At 39.9% G+C, this 16,495-nt stretch overlaps 1 protein-coding gene across 3 annotated transcripts in view; it reads right to left on the bottom strand.

Moving 5' to 3' along the window:
* The window catches only part of TENM1 (teneurin transmembrane protein 1), a 794,498-nt gene that overhangs the window by 113,079 nt on the left and 664,924 nt on the right, over positions 1-16,495 (bottom strand). For all 3 annotated transcript variants that reach the window (XM_077888554.1, XM_077888556.1, XM_077888557.1), the window contains 2 exons: positions 13,162-13,305; positions 4,635-4,884 (listed from right to left, as the gene is read on the bottom strand). In XM_077888554.1, coding sequence (XP_077744680.1) covers positions 4,635-4,884; positions 13,162-13,305 — 394 coding nt within the window. The remainder of the gene's footprint in view (positions 1-4,634; positions 4,885-13,161; positions 13,306-16,495) is intronic.

Below are 16,495 nucleotides of genomic sequence, written 5' to 3'. Positions count from 1 at the left end.
TGTGATGTCACTTTTGTGTTACTGATATATATGTGTGTGTGCGTGTGTGTATGAACTTTTAACATGAGAAGCAAATCCACAGGGAAACTAGACCTAAACTATCTCACACAGAAATGAATGTATCTTTTAAAAAGAATCTTCAGAGAATATATTTTTGAGATTCCCTTAGGTTTAATTACTTATATAATGATCTTATAAGCTTCCCTTCTTTATTATCTTACCTCAATTTCCCACCGGAAGAAAGCACTAAGATGATATGTGTGGATGAAATCTGCAGTAAACAAGCAGAGGGATACTATATACTTAAATAACAAGAAATAATATTGTTGCTCTTGCCATATTGCTAATGATAATGACAGAACTGGCTTTTCCTTACCAACCCTATTCGGCCAATGGGGGGCCAGCTAGAGGAAATAAATGATTGGCAACCAATGACAATGAAATTACTTCGGAGGTCAGATGAAAGAAATTCAATTAGGGACAGTTTGGATCAGCAGAGCTAAGGAAGGAAAAATCTATAGTCTTCCAATCTTTGAAATATCAAGGGGCACCTGGAATTTATCAATGTGGCCCACTGTGAAACAAGAGGGTAGAAGAGAAGGAAATCTAGAAGGGCATCCAGTAGGAGCAAGCTTTATGTCAGAGCACAAAATGCCATCAAACTTTGGGCTTGGAACTATACATCTGTGGATCTTAAAACAAGTTAAACTGTATGAGACATGTAAGAATGCTCAAATATTAACTTGAAATCAATTTTATAGATAGAGAAGTAGAGAGCAGAGTGGTTAAATTACATAATGAATAACCCTGACAGAGGGTCAAGATCTGGAATGTTCTCTATCCTTTTCTGCAATAACCTATTGACAACATTGCTCTTCCATTCACAGCTTTAAATGCAACCAATAACATAATGACTATATTAGTCTGTGTTTCCAAGGAAACAGATGACTCAACCAAGTAAAATGACTAATACACACTGAGAGGGGGGATGGCAGCAGCAATTAAATTAACTGACTTTAACAACAATGAAAAAAACTGGTACAAACGAAGTTTCTATCTATATGCAATAGAATCAACTGAACATTATGGTTCTTAACATAGTGAAGGCTTATTTTATCAACTTATTTCTCCCCAGGAAGTTTAAATCTGGAATTTATAAAGCAAATGTATAAAATCACCAATTATATGCCCAAGATACAACATACACAGTATAGGCTACTGATCAAACACTTTTTTCAAAAAAGGTGAATCTAATAAGAACTATTATTAGTTTCTGAGTAAGCATGACAGATAATGTTTGCTGACATACACTGGTTTTATGGTTTTAACTATAGTAAAACAGGGAGTTATCTATAAATTGGGTCAAATTGATCATGTAAATTCAATCAGTTTACTTCTCTGATGGCCAATAACAGGAGGGTTAGAGTAGAGAAGGGAAAACTATTTTTTTTCTCCTTGAACTTAATGCAAGAGAGAACTACTTTTTTCCTGCTTGAACCTAATCCAGGGAACTGTAACCATGAGCCTATGAAAGGTGTAGGTTGCTGGCAGGTGGGGACATGTAGGGAGAAAGGGAAACACATGTACAATTTTGTGTGAATGTGGGTTTTTTTTCCCCTGGGGAGATGGCCCACAGCCCTCCATATATTCTGAAAGGGGCCTGAGAATTAAAAAAAATGTTAAGAAGAACTGCTCTAAAGGATGTGAGCTCAGAAGAGCCAACTAGAGAGACTCAGGCTAAGTGAGAGAGCCTGGGTGTGTGAGCTCATGGTGTGTGCATGCCTATGTGTTTGAAGAGCTGTGACAATGTGAGAGAATAGTACTGTGGAGTAAGAATGAATAGAGGGATTGGACAATACTTCACACTGCCAGAAATGGATTCTTCTTTATCCTGAGAAAATTACTTTGCAATTGGGGTCCAAGTTATGCTGTTTTATTCTTCAAATGACTTTGTGTAGAAGGTCATAAGATACTTTGGACCAAAATGCAAATTTGTGAACTGTTAAGGATCCTTGAGCAAAGGAGAATCTCATCAGTGAATGAAAATTGTTCCTCCTTAGGTAAATTTGCATTTAAATCACAAAGGAAAGGACCAAACTTAACTGGGCTTTCTTTAACAGTAATATTATTAGTATTAGTATTTGTTTTTATAGCTAATCTTATGGTTTTTCCTTTGATGAGGTAGTTACACAGGGCTAGCTATATAGCCTTTCTAGGGTTAGCTATACAGATAGGCTCAGTAAGACAAGGTCTTTGTCTACCTGACAGCTAGTATCTGCACCACTGGAAACATTCAGATGGTGAATTAATCGTTCAGTGCTCCATCAATGTTTGGCATCATGTATACAGAGCATCCCCAGGATGTTGAAAACAATGTTGAATGTTGTATAAATCATTTCTAAATCTAGGTATACAATTGTCTCAGCCTTCCTCATTGACTTTCCAGTAAGTAGGTGCCCAAAGAGATATACTGCTGGAAATGACTAGTCACCACGAGGTGTGAGATCCTAAGGGACACGAACATTTGATGCTATGACTTAATACCTCTCTAGACTCTCTAGATGTGCTCTATCTTTATAAAATCTTAATTTTACAGTCTATTTTTTATCAGTCAAAGGATTTAACAGCTTTCTTCTCTATGATGATGTTTGCAATTATAATTAAGAAACATATTAAAATTGGAATGAATTAATGTGAAAAACGGATGGGTGCTTGGGGCTGGAAGATGTCCCCAGCTAAGCGCGAAGGACTAACTCAGTCTGAGAAAAAAAAAAAAAAGGAGATAGATTCCAGAGCAAGCATGAGAATCTGAACAATTTCAAGGAATGTCTTCATATATTCAAATTTCCATGCTTGTGTGAACATAATGTTAAATGGAAATGACCCAAGACTTTTCAGATGTTTTGACTGGCCTCGATGGTGCTTTGTACGTAGAAGTTGCTCCATCAGTGTCTCTGCTCTCTCAGTCACTATTTCTGGTCACTATCTTTCAGGTCAATGAGGTGATGCTTGAGGCAACAACTGTTTTATGGACTAGTTTATGGGATGGCATCAAAATCTTCTGGAACAGAGAGAAACTTTCAGCCTACAGTTCTAAAGGTATGTGTCAGGGATAAAGCTGTCATAACCAATTGGAGGGAAGATTCTATCAATTTACCCAGGAGAGAGGAACACGTTTGACTTATCCTCACTGGAATGGGAGGGGGTGCTTCCCTTTTCTAGGACTCCAGAGGGCATATATTTGTATCTTATAGCCTCAGAAAAGGAGAAATAAAGCTGATTAAGCCATAGTCTATTTTGTTGTAGGCTTTTTTTTTAGATTGATTTTTTTAAAAATTTTTATTTATTTATGATAGTCACAGAGAGAGAGAGAGAGGCAGAGACACAGGCAGAGGGAGAAGCAGGCTCCATGCACCGGGAGCCCGACGTGGGATTCGATCCCGGGTCTCCAGGATCGCGCCCTGGGCCAAAGGCAGGCGCCAAACCACTGCGCCACCCAGGGATCCCTATTTTGTTGTAGTCTTTGTGTGACTTCAGAACATGGAATACCAGAAGGTACAAATTCCTTTCAAAAGGTGTCAAAATACTTTGTACTCGGTGTCCATCGAAAGATGGATAAAGAAGATGTGGTTTATGTATACAATGGAATATTCCTCAGCCATTAGAAATGACAAATACCCACCATTTGCTTCAACGTGGATGGAACTGGAGGGTATTATGCTGAGTGAAGTAAGTCAATCGGAGAAGGACAAACATTATATGTTCTCATTCATTTGGGGAATATAAGTAATAGTGGAAGGGAATAGAAGGGAAGGGAGAAGAAATGTGTGGGAAACATCAGAAAGGGAGACAGAACATAAAGACTCCTAACTCTGGGAAACGAACTAGGGGTGGTGGAAGGGGAGGAGGGCGGGGGTGGGGGTGAGTGGGTGACGGGCACTGAGGGGGGCACTTGACAGGATGAGCACTGGGTGTTATTCTGTATGTTGGCAAATTGAACACCAATAAAAAATAAATTTATTATAAAAAAAAGAAAAAATACTTTGTACTCTCAAGAAAATTCCTAGAACAGAGTGAGAAAGTCTTAACGATGAAGATTTTAATCGCCTCCCCCCCCGCCCACCCCCTGCCATGGAATAGATCTTTTAAGTGTAAAAAACTAGCTCTTCCTTATCAGGGCACACAAACACAGACTTCCATTTTCTTTTTTATGAAGTGACCACTTCAAAAGATTGAACCTGGAGAACTTATAAAATGTAGCCTTTACCTCTGCCTGCTAGAATGAATTAGAGATTTTCGATCAGTCTTTGTAGTGACCAGCAGAGGTTGAGTGACTCATCTGAGCGCTCGGAAGTACTGGGATCCATGTCAGTGATGGCAATGCCCACAGGGAAGCCACATGTACAGGGATGTCAACACTTCCTGCTTCTCCAAAGGAGCGCTCAAAGGTCGATTAAGCAGGAAGAACTGGCATGTTGACCTGCGTCCTTTGTGCCTAGTCCTGCATCTTGGCTCAGGGCTTCAATACAGGCAACTGCACTTTCTGCTCTTTCTGGCAACGTCTTTCTCTTCGTGTTATTGCAGTCTTGTTTTTTCCTTATCCGCTAAGCAAACATAGATTAGGAGAGACTTACCTTAATTCCAAAATACTAACGGAGTTTCCCGAGGGAAATATTCGTCTTACAAAATTAAAGTCGCCAACATACACACTACCATCAGGGCCAGAAGCTAAGGCAACAGGAGCAAAGAGTTTGTTGTTGTGAGCTGGGCCATTGCAGTTGGTACAGGCTACACTCCGTTGGTGTCCATTACCCATTATGGTTGATATAACTGGGGGCTGCTGGGAAATGAACATATTTTCTCCATTCCCTTTATGTATGATTCCTAGATCCAAGAAAAAAAAAACAGAATATAAAAAAAAACAATTACCACACAATATTCTCAGCAACATTTGAATCTCTCTCATTGTTCAAAGCAGCATGGAGCTTTGGCCTGGCATAAAAAAACTTGGGAGTGAAGCACATTGCCTATAGTTTTATTTAACGGCACAGCCACACCGTACAGTAGCCTAACACTTCGCCTCAGTTTATCTATCTGTGATATGGGTTAATACATCCAGGCCCTTTGGTGCTGATTCTAAATGCCTCAATAAAACATTTGATGAAAAACTTTTAATGATCTCCTGTTCACTTTGGGCTCTGTGAATCATCTGTGGCTAAGTTTTCATCTCTGGCTGACTTTCTCCTGATGGCTGCACACACTTGTCTGACTTCAAATTACCCTCACTATGCAACTGACTGATTCCTGAAAAGGAAGTATCAGTCAATTTTAATATTAACCTTAGCAAAACACCATCAGGAAGGTAATCTACTTCTGTGAAAAGAAAAAAAAAAAATCATACTGCTAGAATGTACTTCAGAGATATAAGAAAGGACTTGAATTTTCCACTCTTTTGGACCATATCTCACTATCATCAGCGCAGGAAATAGAGATACTGACTTATGAAAATGCTGGAAAATACTGTGCAGGCATTCTCTTTGGGCAATCTCATCCATTCTCACAGTTTTAACTCGTATCTCTATACGCTGAAATTTTCTCCTACCCAGAGTTGTCACCTGCCATGCAATTTCCTGCTCCATCACTCCACTTGGATGCCCCACAGGTACCTCAAATGCAACAGGTGTAAAACTGAACTCATTATTTTTCTGCTCCCCCTACCAAGCCCTGCTCTTCCTCTTGTGTTCCCCACTCATGAATGGTATCACTATGCATGTATTTACCCAAGTTGGAAATGTGGACATGACCAAGGCTGCTCTTATCAGCATTCTCTAAACCTAATTCTTTCCGAAACCCACTTCGAGTCTATCTCCTAAAATATGTTGAACCAGTTTTGTCGCCTCCATTATGACCATGACTGCTTTAGTCCAGCGTTTCTTAACTTCTTGGTCTCCCGGTCTCCATGCATACCTCTCTCCCAAGCACCACTCCCACTCTTGCCATTGAGACTGTTTCAGTGTGTGGCTTAGAATCTTTCAACAGCTCCAAATCCTCTATGGGATAAAGGGCACATTCCCTATTACTAAGGCATACGAAGTCCTTCATGACTTGATTGTTGTCTACTCTTATGTTGTCTCCCCTCTCAGCATCCTCTTGTTTGTATCTTAAATTCCAGCGATAGTGAACTATTTGCAATTGCCTTCAACCTTCTTCCGTTCCGTTCTGCTTTCGTATACGCCATTCTCTCTATCCTGCAAGCCCTCCTCATCTTGTCTGCTTGGGGAACTCCTACCTATCCTTCAAAGCTCAACTTGAGTTTTCCTCAGTGCTCTGTCCAGGCAGAATGAGTTACTCTCTCTTCTTTGAGCACGTGGTTTGTTGCCCATAGCTCCGTGATAACACCAACTATGCTGTATAATGCAGTTTTCATTACCTTCTCTATGTTTTCCATTAGAACCTGGGCTCCATGAACGTAAACCCTCTGTCTTACTCTTTTTTGCATTTGAGTGCCAGTGCCCATGGCCAAGTCATTATAAGAGCTCAGTAAATGTTCAAAATAGGCTTTGAGTCTCTTGTAGTTTCCTTGTCCAAATCCCAGTGATTTTGCAGACCTGCTGAACCTGGGCAGAAAATCCAAGGAACAAGTACTGCTGTGCTCAAGCTGGCTCAGAATGAGCCTGGGCAGGTAAAACATCCATGGTGCGAGAAGGCATGCCAGCGCGTCAGGCTGAAGTAACTGATGGCAAATGAATGAATGCAGTAATCCTATAGAGTCTTCTTTTTTCCTCCCATGACCCCTGCTATCTATCTCCTTGGATTGCCTGTTATTCTCCCTAAACATTTCCTGAAATGTCTTCCTCAGTTCTTTCAACTTCTGGTCCCACAGTCCTACAATAGAAACCACTGATCACTCTGAAATAGGAACATTGCTGGAAAAATAAGAGGATAAAACATGCACAATACCATGACACCAAATATGTACTTAGAAGGCGCCTTTCAGGAAACAAATCCCATTCATCATATAGCTTTTGGGTTTCAAGTCTAGGTATTTTGATTCTCCCTCCCAAGGTGATTTCTGGCTATTTTTTCAACATATGATCTGCAGGAGCAGCTATGAGTTTATGCCCCAACAAATTGGTCTTTTATTGCAGAACTGTGAGAAATCTCGAGGATCACTACTTTCTTATTAATTTTATTAATAACTTTATTAGGCAGTAAAAAAATTCTTGAGATTTAGAACAGTTAATTAAGTAAGATTAATAGGAGTGAATTTCATTTCCCAAAAAACGGTTAATTGCAGTGCAATCAACACCACAGTTTAAATGAATAGGGAGGAAGTGAATAAGAACTGGGATGATGGCCACACAACATCATTGAAAAGAAACCTCCTGATGATCCCTAACCAAATATCCTACCAATGAGACTATGATATGTTCTCGAACAAATGAGGAAACCAACTGTTTAGCATGTCTGTATTTCAGCAATGCATTATAGGGTATATCATTCAAAAATATGTCCAATTATTGGCTTGGAAATACCAGATTTGCCATTAACATCTATTTTCACAGGTAGATCTCTATCTTTTTTATATCAATATAACGGTATAGTTAACAATTACCTTCAAAATGACATGTTATTACCAGGCTCCTGGCAATTTAAAAACTAAAGATGGCTATTCTAAACCATTCTTCTAAGCCTGCAATTCTAAAACTCCCCTTTTCTATTAGAAAGCTCAGCACTCCATCAAAGAAGAAGAATGATTAAAGGAAATAAAACATAAGGCAATGTACTTTCTGATTACATCTCAACAATTGATGTCTTGCTTTCATGCAAGGTACTAAAGTGCCCGTGTACTGAAATTACCATTCCTGTTTAAAGCTGAAGCAATCAAAACAAAAATGGGCAAACCCCTTTTGTATTGCCCTGGAAAAATAGATCATTTTGAAGGGTGTTTTTGTTGTTTCAAGAATCTGTTTAACCTTCCATTACATAGAACCGGGGCATACCATCTAGCAACAATGATTTAACACCAATTCTTCTGCAAAAGGTTGCTTTGAAAATATTTTGTTTATGTTCCTGGAAATCTTGATCAATTACTGCTGCCTCCCTTCCAGTTTATTCTGCCACACATGCTCATTTTGAAAACAGAATCAAATGATCCTAGGACAACACACATTATTTATGTGAAGGCCAACTTCCTGCTAAGGATTGGGTGTCTGGTTGACAGTCAACAAAGAAACCCCACTGAAAGGGGCCTACTGCGACTTTTCTCCCCTCAGTCTTCGTTTTCTCTGCCAAAAAGCCAGGTCTGTTGTTTAATAAGTTAAGTACACCTTTAAATGCACTACTCATACCCTCCTGCTACCTTGCTCAGAACTTCTTTTGAAGCTTATAAATAAGTTTGAAATGAAAATTCCCCTCGGAAGCCAGTGGGTGGTGCTTTATGCTGATTTCAAAGAAGAAACCATTTTTCAGACTTATGAACAACGAGGGACACAATACATATTTCTCTTAGGACTTGACTGAGAGGATATAAACACAAACTGGGAGATATGCCAGTGTGATCAATGGAAATTTACTTCCCCTCCCAGTAAAACCATTTGTCGACAAGCTACTGGCCTATTTTGGAGGCTAAGCTAAAAGAAATTCTTTATCCATTTCAGACAGATGACAGTATCCAATTAGTACCCTGGATTGTTTTGTCTAATAATTTTTTAACACTCAATTGGGAGGACACACTGGGAGATATGTTTGATATCATGATATACTCTAACAAATAGCTTACCTCTGTAATAGATGATTGACGTACACATTTTTATTACTCATAATTTTATTTTTAAAAATATTTAAAAGATTTTATTTATTCATTCATGAGAGACACACAGAGATAGAGAGAGAGAGAGAGAGAGAGGCAGAGACACAGGCAGAGGGAGAAGCAGGCTCCATGCAGGGAGCCTGACATGGGACTCGATCCTGGGTCTCTAGGATCACACCCTGGGCTGAAGGCGGCGCTAAACCGCTGAGCCACCCAGGCTGCCCTATTACTCATAATTTTAAAGAGCTGATTTATCTTAAGAGATACGGATATGTACTCCCTGTAATCACTAAGAGGATGTATTTTGAAGGAATAATATTGAAAACCACAAGCTCCTGGTGTTTTTTTTTTTTTTGTTTTATTTTATTTTATTATTATTATTTTTTTAATCTCGGTGAAAGTAGAAACCATCTATATATATCAGGCATAATATTTGGAAACAATTCTCCACAACCAATGGTTAATTGTCAGGTAAATATAATTGCTGCAGCTAAAATGACAAATGGTCTGAAAACACTGCCTTCTAGAAACTACCCACTGCATAATGATTTGGGAACCAAAGAAAAACTGAAGAAATGAATGGCAGCAGACATCCAGTCTAATTACAGGTGTCTTTTTAACCAGTGAGAGGAAATTGGGGGAAGGTAGATTCTTGTTTTTAATCTGCCATCTGTCTCAGATCAGAAAAGCAGGGTGCCTAAAGAGTTAGGCTTTTTCCAGAAAGAAGCGGAGTGGGGGAATTTGGAAAGACGGTCGTTCTTGCCTTAATCAGTCAGAAAAGACTGTCTGACCTGAGGGGGAAAGAGCATTGCTTTCTAAATTGGTCTTCTCAAAGCTGCTGCTTCACACTTATCATTCCTACTTCTAAAACTGCCTTGGTGGGTGGGATTTAGACTTCGAAAACATCCCAAGAGACGTGTTCATGTCCAAGGTCAGGCTGAAAGGCAGTGGCAGAGCTGGCTTCAGATCTGTTTCCTGGCAAGTGTGACAAGTTCTTGGTTAGAAATACAATGTGCCTACAAATGAGATGATACAATGGACAAATGTTCCTTTAAAAAAACTATCTAAAATAAGGTTTCTTTCTCAGAATAAAATTCTCAGAATAAAATTCTGAGAAAGAGACAGGATTGAGTGGGGCTGGGGTGAGCATGAGGAATCTTTTGGGGGTGACAATATTTTAAAACTGTTGTGTTATGGTGCTGGCTGCCCAACTTTACAATTTACTAAAAATCACTGAAGTGTACATTTAAAGCGGGTGAGTCGTATGGAGTAGATTATACTTCAAAAAAAGGTGTTAAAAAAGATTTTTAGAGAGAACTCTGTACCTATTGCCTAAAACCTATTTGCTGGTGAGGGAAGGGTGGAGGGAACACATCTGAGGATATCGGGGGGGTGGGGGGGTGACAAAGCCAACTTTCTCAATGGCTCCCCTCTGCTCTGAATTTCTAACCCGGTGTGAAGCACGTGGTAAGAGGACACAGGACTGGGAGCTCACAGCTGGGGGCTGCTTCGACTGAGGTCATTTCCCACTTTGTGCTTAATGTCAATGACAGGCATTTGAAAAAGACAATCCATACAAGCCAATAAAAGTGAGTGGAAAAGAAACGGCTGCTTAAAATGTCAAACTCTTTCAAATCAAAACAAAAAACCTCATAATTTAATAAGTGGCATCTGCCCTTTCGTTTTTGTACTTCTAAAACGGTGATTCTCCTTTGGACAACAGAAAAAAGTTGACATTTTATATCTGTGCCTGAATCTTTGCTCTTAAGTAAACAAATAATTTGAAATGGAATTTAGAATATTCCTTGAAAGAGGGGAAGGAGGTCTAATGAATGCATACAGTAAGGGGCTCATTTACCTTCAGGGTCCCACATGGGGGCTATGGTAGGTGGTGCCATGCTATGGTTGAAGCAAACCTGGTTGGCTTTGCCAGTCAAAATTTCCCAGCCCCTGTGGCTGGTTGACTCAGCTGACTCAACTGTGGTGCAAACAAAGTAAGATCATGGGCGTGATTATAAAATGGATCTCTTAGCCTTGGTCAGTTCATGGCCTTACAAGATAACTTGACTTTAGCCAGCTGTTTTATAAAGGTAAGATGCATACAGGGATGGCTGGAGGGAAGACTGTACCTGTCTCAAGACATTCACATCCTCAGTCCTGGAGAAATAACCCAAAGTCCATGTTCTACTGAAGGTTGCTCAGAATCTGCCTCTTTGGATGAAAAAGAATGTGATTTTGCAATGAAAACTTTCCAGGAGATGTTCAAGTGAAAGCTGGATGGGAACACCAATGACTGACTTCCCAATAGGGTGTAAAACGAGGTAAGGGAACTGGGATGGAACATTGACAAGTGGGGGCGGGGTGCGGGTGAGATCAGTTTATCCGAGAGACTCATGGGCTCAAGGGCCATCTGTGGTCTCGTCTTCTGATTTAGTTAACATATAAATTACAAACTAGGAGAAAGTGACAGAAGGAACAGCGGTTCAAAGAAGGCAAAGATGGAAGATGACAGTGTCCTGCTTCTCTGTCTTTTCCTCTTTTCCTAAGTCCAGGATTTAGGAGACTTAAAACTCAGTGAAGTCAAGGCTGCCCTCTTTCCCTAGATTCTTTCACTTCTTCTGTCTTCCTCTTACCTCTTATTTTTATCCTCCTACCTCTTCTTTTTTAACTCATTACTGTTCCTGGACTCAGTTCCTAGCTTCTCACTGGATCTACTGACATTTATGTGGACCCATGACAGTGGTGGAGAGAAAGAAGCACATGGCTCTAGCCACTTGTGAACGGTGCAACATGGGGGTGCAAGCCTCAGATGCTTGACCTTTTCAATGGGATTAATGCCACACTGCAGGGTTGTTGTATTTAAAATGGGACAGAGTTCACCAAAGCCTTTTGAAAACCGCATCACATGGATGATTCTTCAATCCTATGGTGCACATTTTGCTTCACATTTTAACATCTCCGAAATAAGTACATATCTTGCAATCACTGCATGCCAGAGTGCAATTGGCAGCATTTTCCATAAAGTAATGGTATAACTGATGGAGTCTTAGATTATGTGAAACATTATATTTTACTTTTTTAAAAAGGTGGTTATAGTGGCAGATACACTGGTCAATTAGTTGGGATAGAGCAATGATGATAGATGATTCTTAAAACCCAGTCTCACAGAACTTTGGGGTGAAGAGGTCTCACTATACTAGCACTAATTTGAAATCAGACTGTTGTATTTGAAAAGAAATATACTAATATGGCCATCTCTATCTAGGTGGTGGACTTAAAGGTAATTTTTTCCTTGTACTTTACGAGGTTGTCTGCATCAAATATGCGTTGCATATGTGCAATACATATAAATAGCACTATGGATGTGTGTATATATATTGCATTAAGAAGACAGTATTAATAAATATTTAAAAAACTCCTTAAGTGCAAAGAAATGGGCACTCTTGACCATGAAATGGACAATTCTTCTTGAGGGAAACTTGGCAATATGTATGAAAATCCTTAAAAACACGTACATCTTTCCCTTTACATGAGATACCTAAGCTACACAAATTCATAGAGACAGAAAGGAGAATAGGAGCTGGGGGAGGAGGAATGGGAAGTTACTGTATAATGGGTATAGATTTTCTCTTTGGGATGATGAAATATTCTGGAAATGGGCAATGGTGATAGTCGCACAACACTGTGAATGTACTTAGTGCCACTGAATTGTACATTTAAAAATGGTCAAAGCAGTAAACTTCGTTATGTATCTTTTACAAGAATTAAAAAAAAAATCCACTGTGGAGTCCTGGGTGGCTCAGTCGGTAAAGCATGATCCAGGTCATGATCTTAGGGTCATGAGATCGAGGGTCATGATGGGCTACATGCTCGTGGAGCCTGCTTAAGATTCTCTCTCCCTCTCCTCTGCCCTTTGCCCCTGCTCTAGTGTGCACCCATACTCTCCCTCTCTCTCTCTCTCAAAAAAAAAAATTCTACTGCATGACTATCAGCATTTATTAAACCATTCCCCTTCCAATTGGACATTTCAGTTTCCCCAAATTCTTAAAAAATAAAAATAAGAGTATGATTTAAAAACTGTATATCCTTGGGGCATCTGGGGGACTCCGTTGGTTGAGTGTCAGATTCTTGGTTTTGGCTCAGGTCATGATCTCAGGGTTGCGAGATTAAGCCCCGCCACCCCACAACGGGTTCCATGCTCTGCGCTCAGCACCGAGTCTGCTTGAGGTTTTTTTCTCCCTCTCCCTCTGTTTCTCCTACCCCCCTCTCTAAAATAAATAAACAGAATCTTTAAATATTAAAAATATAAAATTGTATATCCTTCGAAAATAAAATAAAAAGCTGCTTACCACTTTGAGGATTCAAAATATGATGCTTATTCAGTGACCAGCCTCCTAGGTTAGAAGCATCCATCTCAAAACCTTGTAAGATGACTGTCCTTTTCTCCCAGAGAATAAAGTCAGGGCATGTTTCATATTCATATCCCACAGATACTGCAAACAAAGAGTTAATACATTAGAGAATTTTAAAGTATTGGCTTCATGTTTACACTGGTTGATAATTCTGTGGATATTGCATTTGCTATCGAATCCTGATCTGGGTTGAAATTTGACTGCAAATGCCTTTCCCCTCACATGGTACAGCAGAGCACCTAGCATAGCATTGGCATCCAAAAGTGAACATCAGCCAGTGCATAGCGGATACATACATGTGTGAGTGATTGAGTGTGTGCTGTCATTAGGTGTGTACCATATGTTTATGGATATTAAGCTTTGGGCTTTTGGGGCTGGAGGCTGTACTGTAAAGCTCTCTGAAGGCGTAAGCTATGCTGATATAATTTCTTTCTTTACCTTTCTAGGAGAGGCGCAGGGAGGGCTGGTTTCTTATCTCTCTAGAGTGCAAAATGCACTTAGGAAGCTGGTTTTGGAGTACTGGGTCACTTATACAACACACGAGACTAATAAAAATCGATTTGCCCATTTTATATTTTCTTTTGTGCTAACTGGCCTTCAGTTTGCCAAGAAGTCTGAGTTCGCTTAGAGCACTGTAAGTGTAAATTCCACCTTGTGCACATTATATTTTGGTTTCTGCATATAGCTAACCAATGGGATATCACCCACCATTTGGCTTCAACTCTTATGGAGCACAGATGTTGTGCATTAAACTTGGAACCCTGGAATGCCACTAAAATGGGAAGTGCTTCTGCTCTACAGAAATATGTCTAGCTCATGTACACCAAATACCAGGCATTTCCTCAGTTGGTAAATCTGCTTACCTGTTCAGGAACCCCAGATTTCTGGTTCTCGAATTTACAATGCTTTCTGTCCTCATGATGATCTAAGCCTGAGAGTTCTGGCTCACGATGCTGCACACCCTGAAGCTGCTTCCCCCCTTTCTGGCAGCTTACAATATCCCTAGCTAGGAGTTGGCCATTGCTTTCCAGCATCTGTCTCTACCTGACTCTTTACATGACCCTGGAGGAATCATTCCTTCTTTTGGCATTTGGTTATGAAAACTGGTAATGAGAATGTGTGTTTAAACAATGCTGGAACAATAGGTCCTAAGATGAAAAATCAAAGCAAACTGGTTTTGGTATTTGGCAGTGTGTGAAGGGAAAAGATGGTAATTTTAGTCAAACTGATTTATATGTTCGTGTGTGTGTGTGTGTGTGTGTGTGTGAGAGAGAGAGAGAGAGAGAGAGAGAGAGAGAGAGAGAGAAAGAGAGAGCATATGCACAGAGAAGCCAAAAAGTCCTTATGATCATGAATATACAACTCTCTAACGTTGTGGATCATCTGTGGCCAATTTTAAATAATAGGTTGGCTTCTTTTTGTCCTGTGCTGTATCAAAGCTTTAATTAAGATCTTATAGGGCCACCTTCACTGGGTGTGTGACCTGAGCAGTTGCACAGGGGCCCATGCTTGGAAGGGTCCCCTGCTTTGTTTAATGCTCTGCTGCCACTGCCTTGAAATCCTTAATTTTTAACACGAGACTCTGTTATTTCCATTTAACACTGGGCCCTGCAAATTATGGGGATGCCCTTGCACCCTGCCATCAGCTGCCATGCCATCAGCATGAAGACTCATGGAATGCAAACTCATTTTATTACTGGCCCTAACCAAGCATTATTAGCAAAGGAGATCAATGAGGAGCTGGAAAGACTAATAGCAAAATGGAAATAATTTCTAAATAGAAATTAGTTCGGGATCATCCCGTGTCAATGCTGTTGTCTATTATGTTGGATGGAAACAGAGAATTTCAGTGATGAAAAGGATCTCAAAAGTGTTCTAGTTTAGGTTACAGTCATGGCACAAATCATTGCTGTCTACAATCTCCTCGATATCTTATCATGGGCTCCAATGCTTGCTAAACAACTCTGGGAGTGTGGAAAGAGTTGGTTTTAGAGCTAGAGTCAGAAAAGACTTCAACTTTTGGGTCTGCCATCAACTAGCTGTTCCATCTCAGACAAATTATTCTGCATCTCTGAGAATCATGTTCTTCACTGGTATGAAAGTCAGAGTGGGGCACGATGGACTAGAATTAATGATTTTTAGACCCTTTTGGGTCAGGGAAACTTTTATGAATTTGATAAAAGTTAAGAGTCTTCTTCCTAGATTTCTTCCTAGAAATATGCAGATGAGGGGCACTTGGGTGGCTCAGTCAGTTAAGCACAGCTTTCAGCTCAGGGTCCTGGGATTAAGCCCTGCATCTTGCTTCCCTGCTCAGCAGGGAGTCTGCTTCTCCTGCTCCATAGTCCTCTGTCCCTCCCCTGCTCGTGCTCTCTCTCTATCTCTATTGAGATATAAAATCTTTAAAAAAAAAAAAGAAAAATGCAGATGCAGACAAAATTTTGTATGTAATTCTAGGAGGTTCACTGACCTCCTGAAATCCAAATAGAGATCTCAGATCAAAGACTTTTGCATTAGATAATTTTAATAGTGCCCCTTGAACACTAACACTCTATGATTCCAAAGTGTATTTTTTCAAGATTGTATCTGATCGATTCTAGTTGGGGATTAAACCCAAAAGCTAAGGAGAGCACCGTATCTCATGTTGGCAAAATCAGGTGGTGAGAACGCATACTTAGGGCCATGTTGGTATGTAGAATAACACAGTTTCGGCTCCTCTTGCCAACATTTAAAAGTTTAAAATAATCACAGTGACAATTACAAGTTCCCTGAAAGCCATCATCTCCTTCCCTACCATTGTCAGGGTCTGCTTTTTGTACATTGTAAGCCTTGTGAGCTCCCCTAGAATCCCTTCTCCCGAAGGTGATTATGCAGTTTTGCAAATAAGTAGTGTGCCCTGGTGACCTCCAATGGTGGTTTGGAGCCAGATTTTTTCCCTCTGAGTAACAGTTAAAGATCCTCCTCACTCTGTGGCAGGAAATGCTTTTATAAAGTATCAATTAAAGAGTTCTCAATGCAATGGTAATGAGACATACTCTTTTCACCTCATATCTGCTCTCTGAATTGCTCTCTAGTCCACAACAAAAAAGTGCATTGGCTGCAAACCCCACAATGATATTATTTTTTTCCCCTAGTCATAGCAAATAGCAACAAGGCAGCCACTTAATAAGTTCCCTCTAATTTTTATTAGGTTTACTTTCTTGGGAGAAAGCTCTATGAGCTAATAAAGTTATAATTTATACTTAAGACTTGTCCAAAGTTTCAACTAACTTTA

The sequence above is a fragment of the Canis aureus genome, chromosome X, assembly GCF_053574225.1.
Source record: "Canis aureus isolate CA01 chromosome X, VMU_Caureus_v.1.0, whole genome shotgun sequence".
NCBI classification, from domain to species: Eukaryota; Metazoa; Chordata; class Mammalia; order Carnivora; family Canidae; genus Canis; species Canis aureus.
The sequence above is the reverse complement of the archived record's forward strand: the minus strand, read 5'-3'. Positions and strand labels throughout refer to the sequence as shown.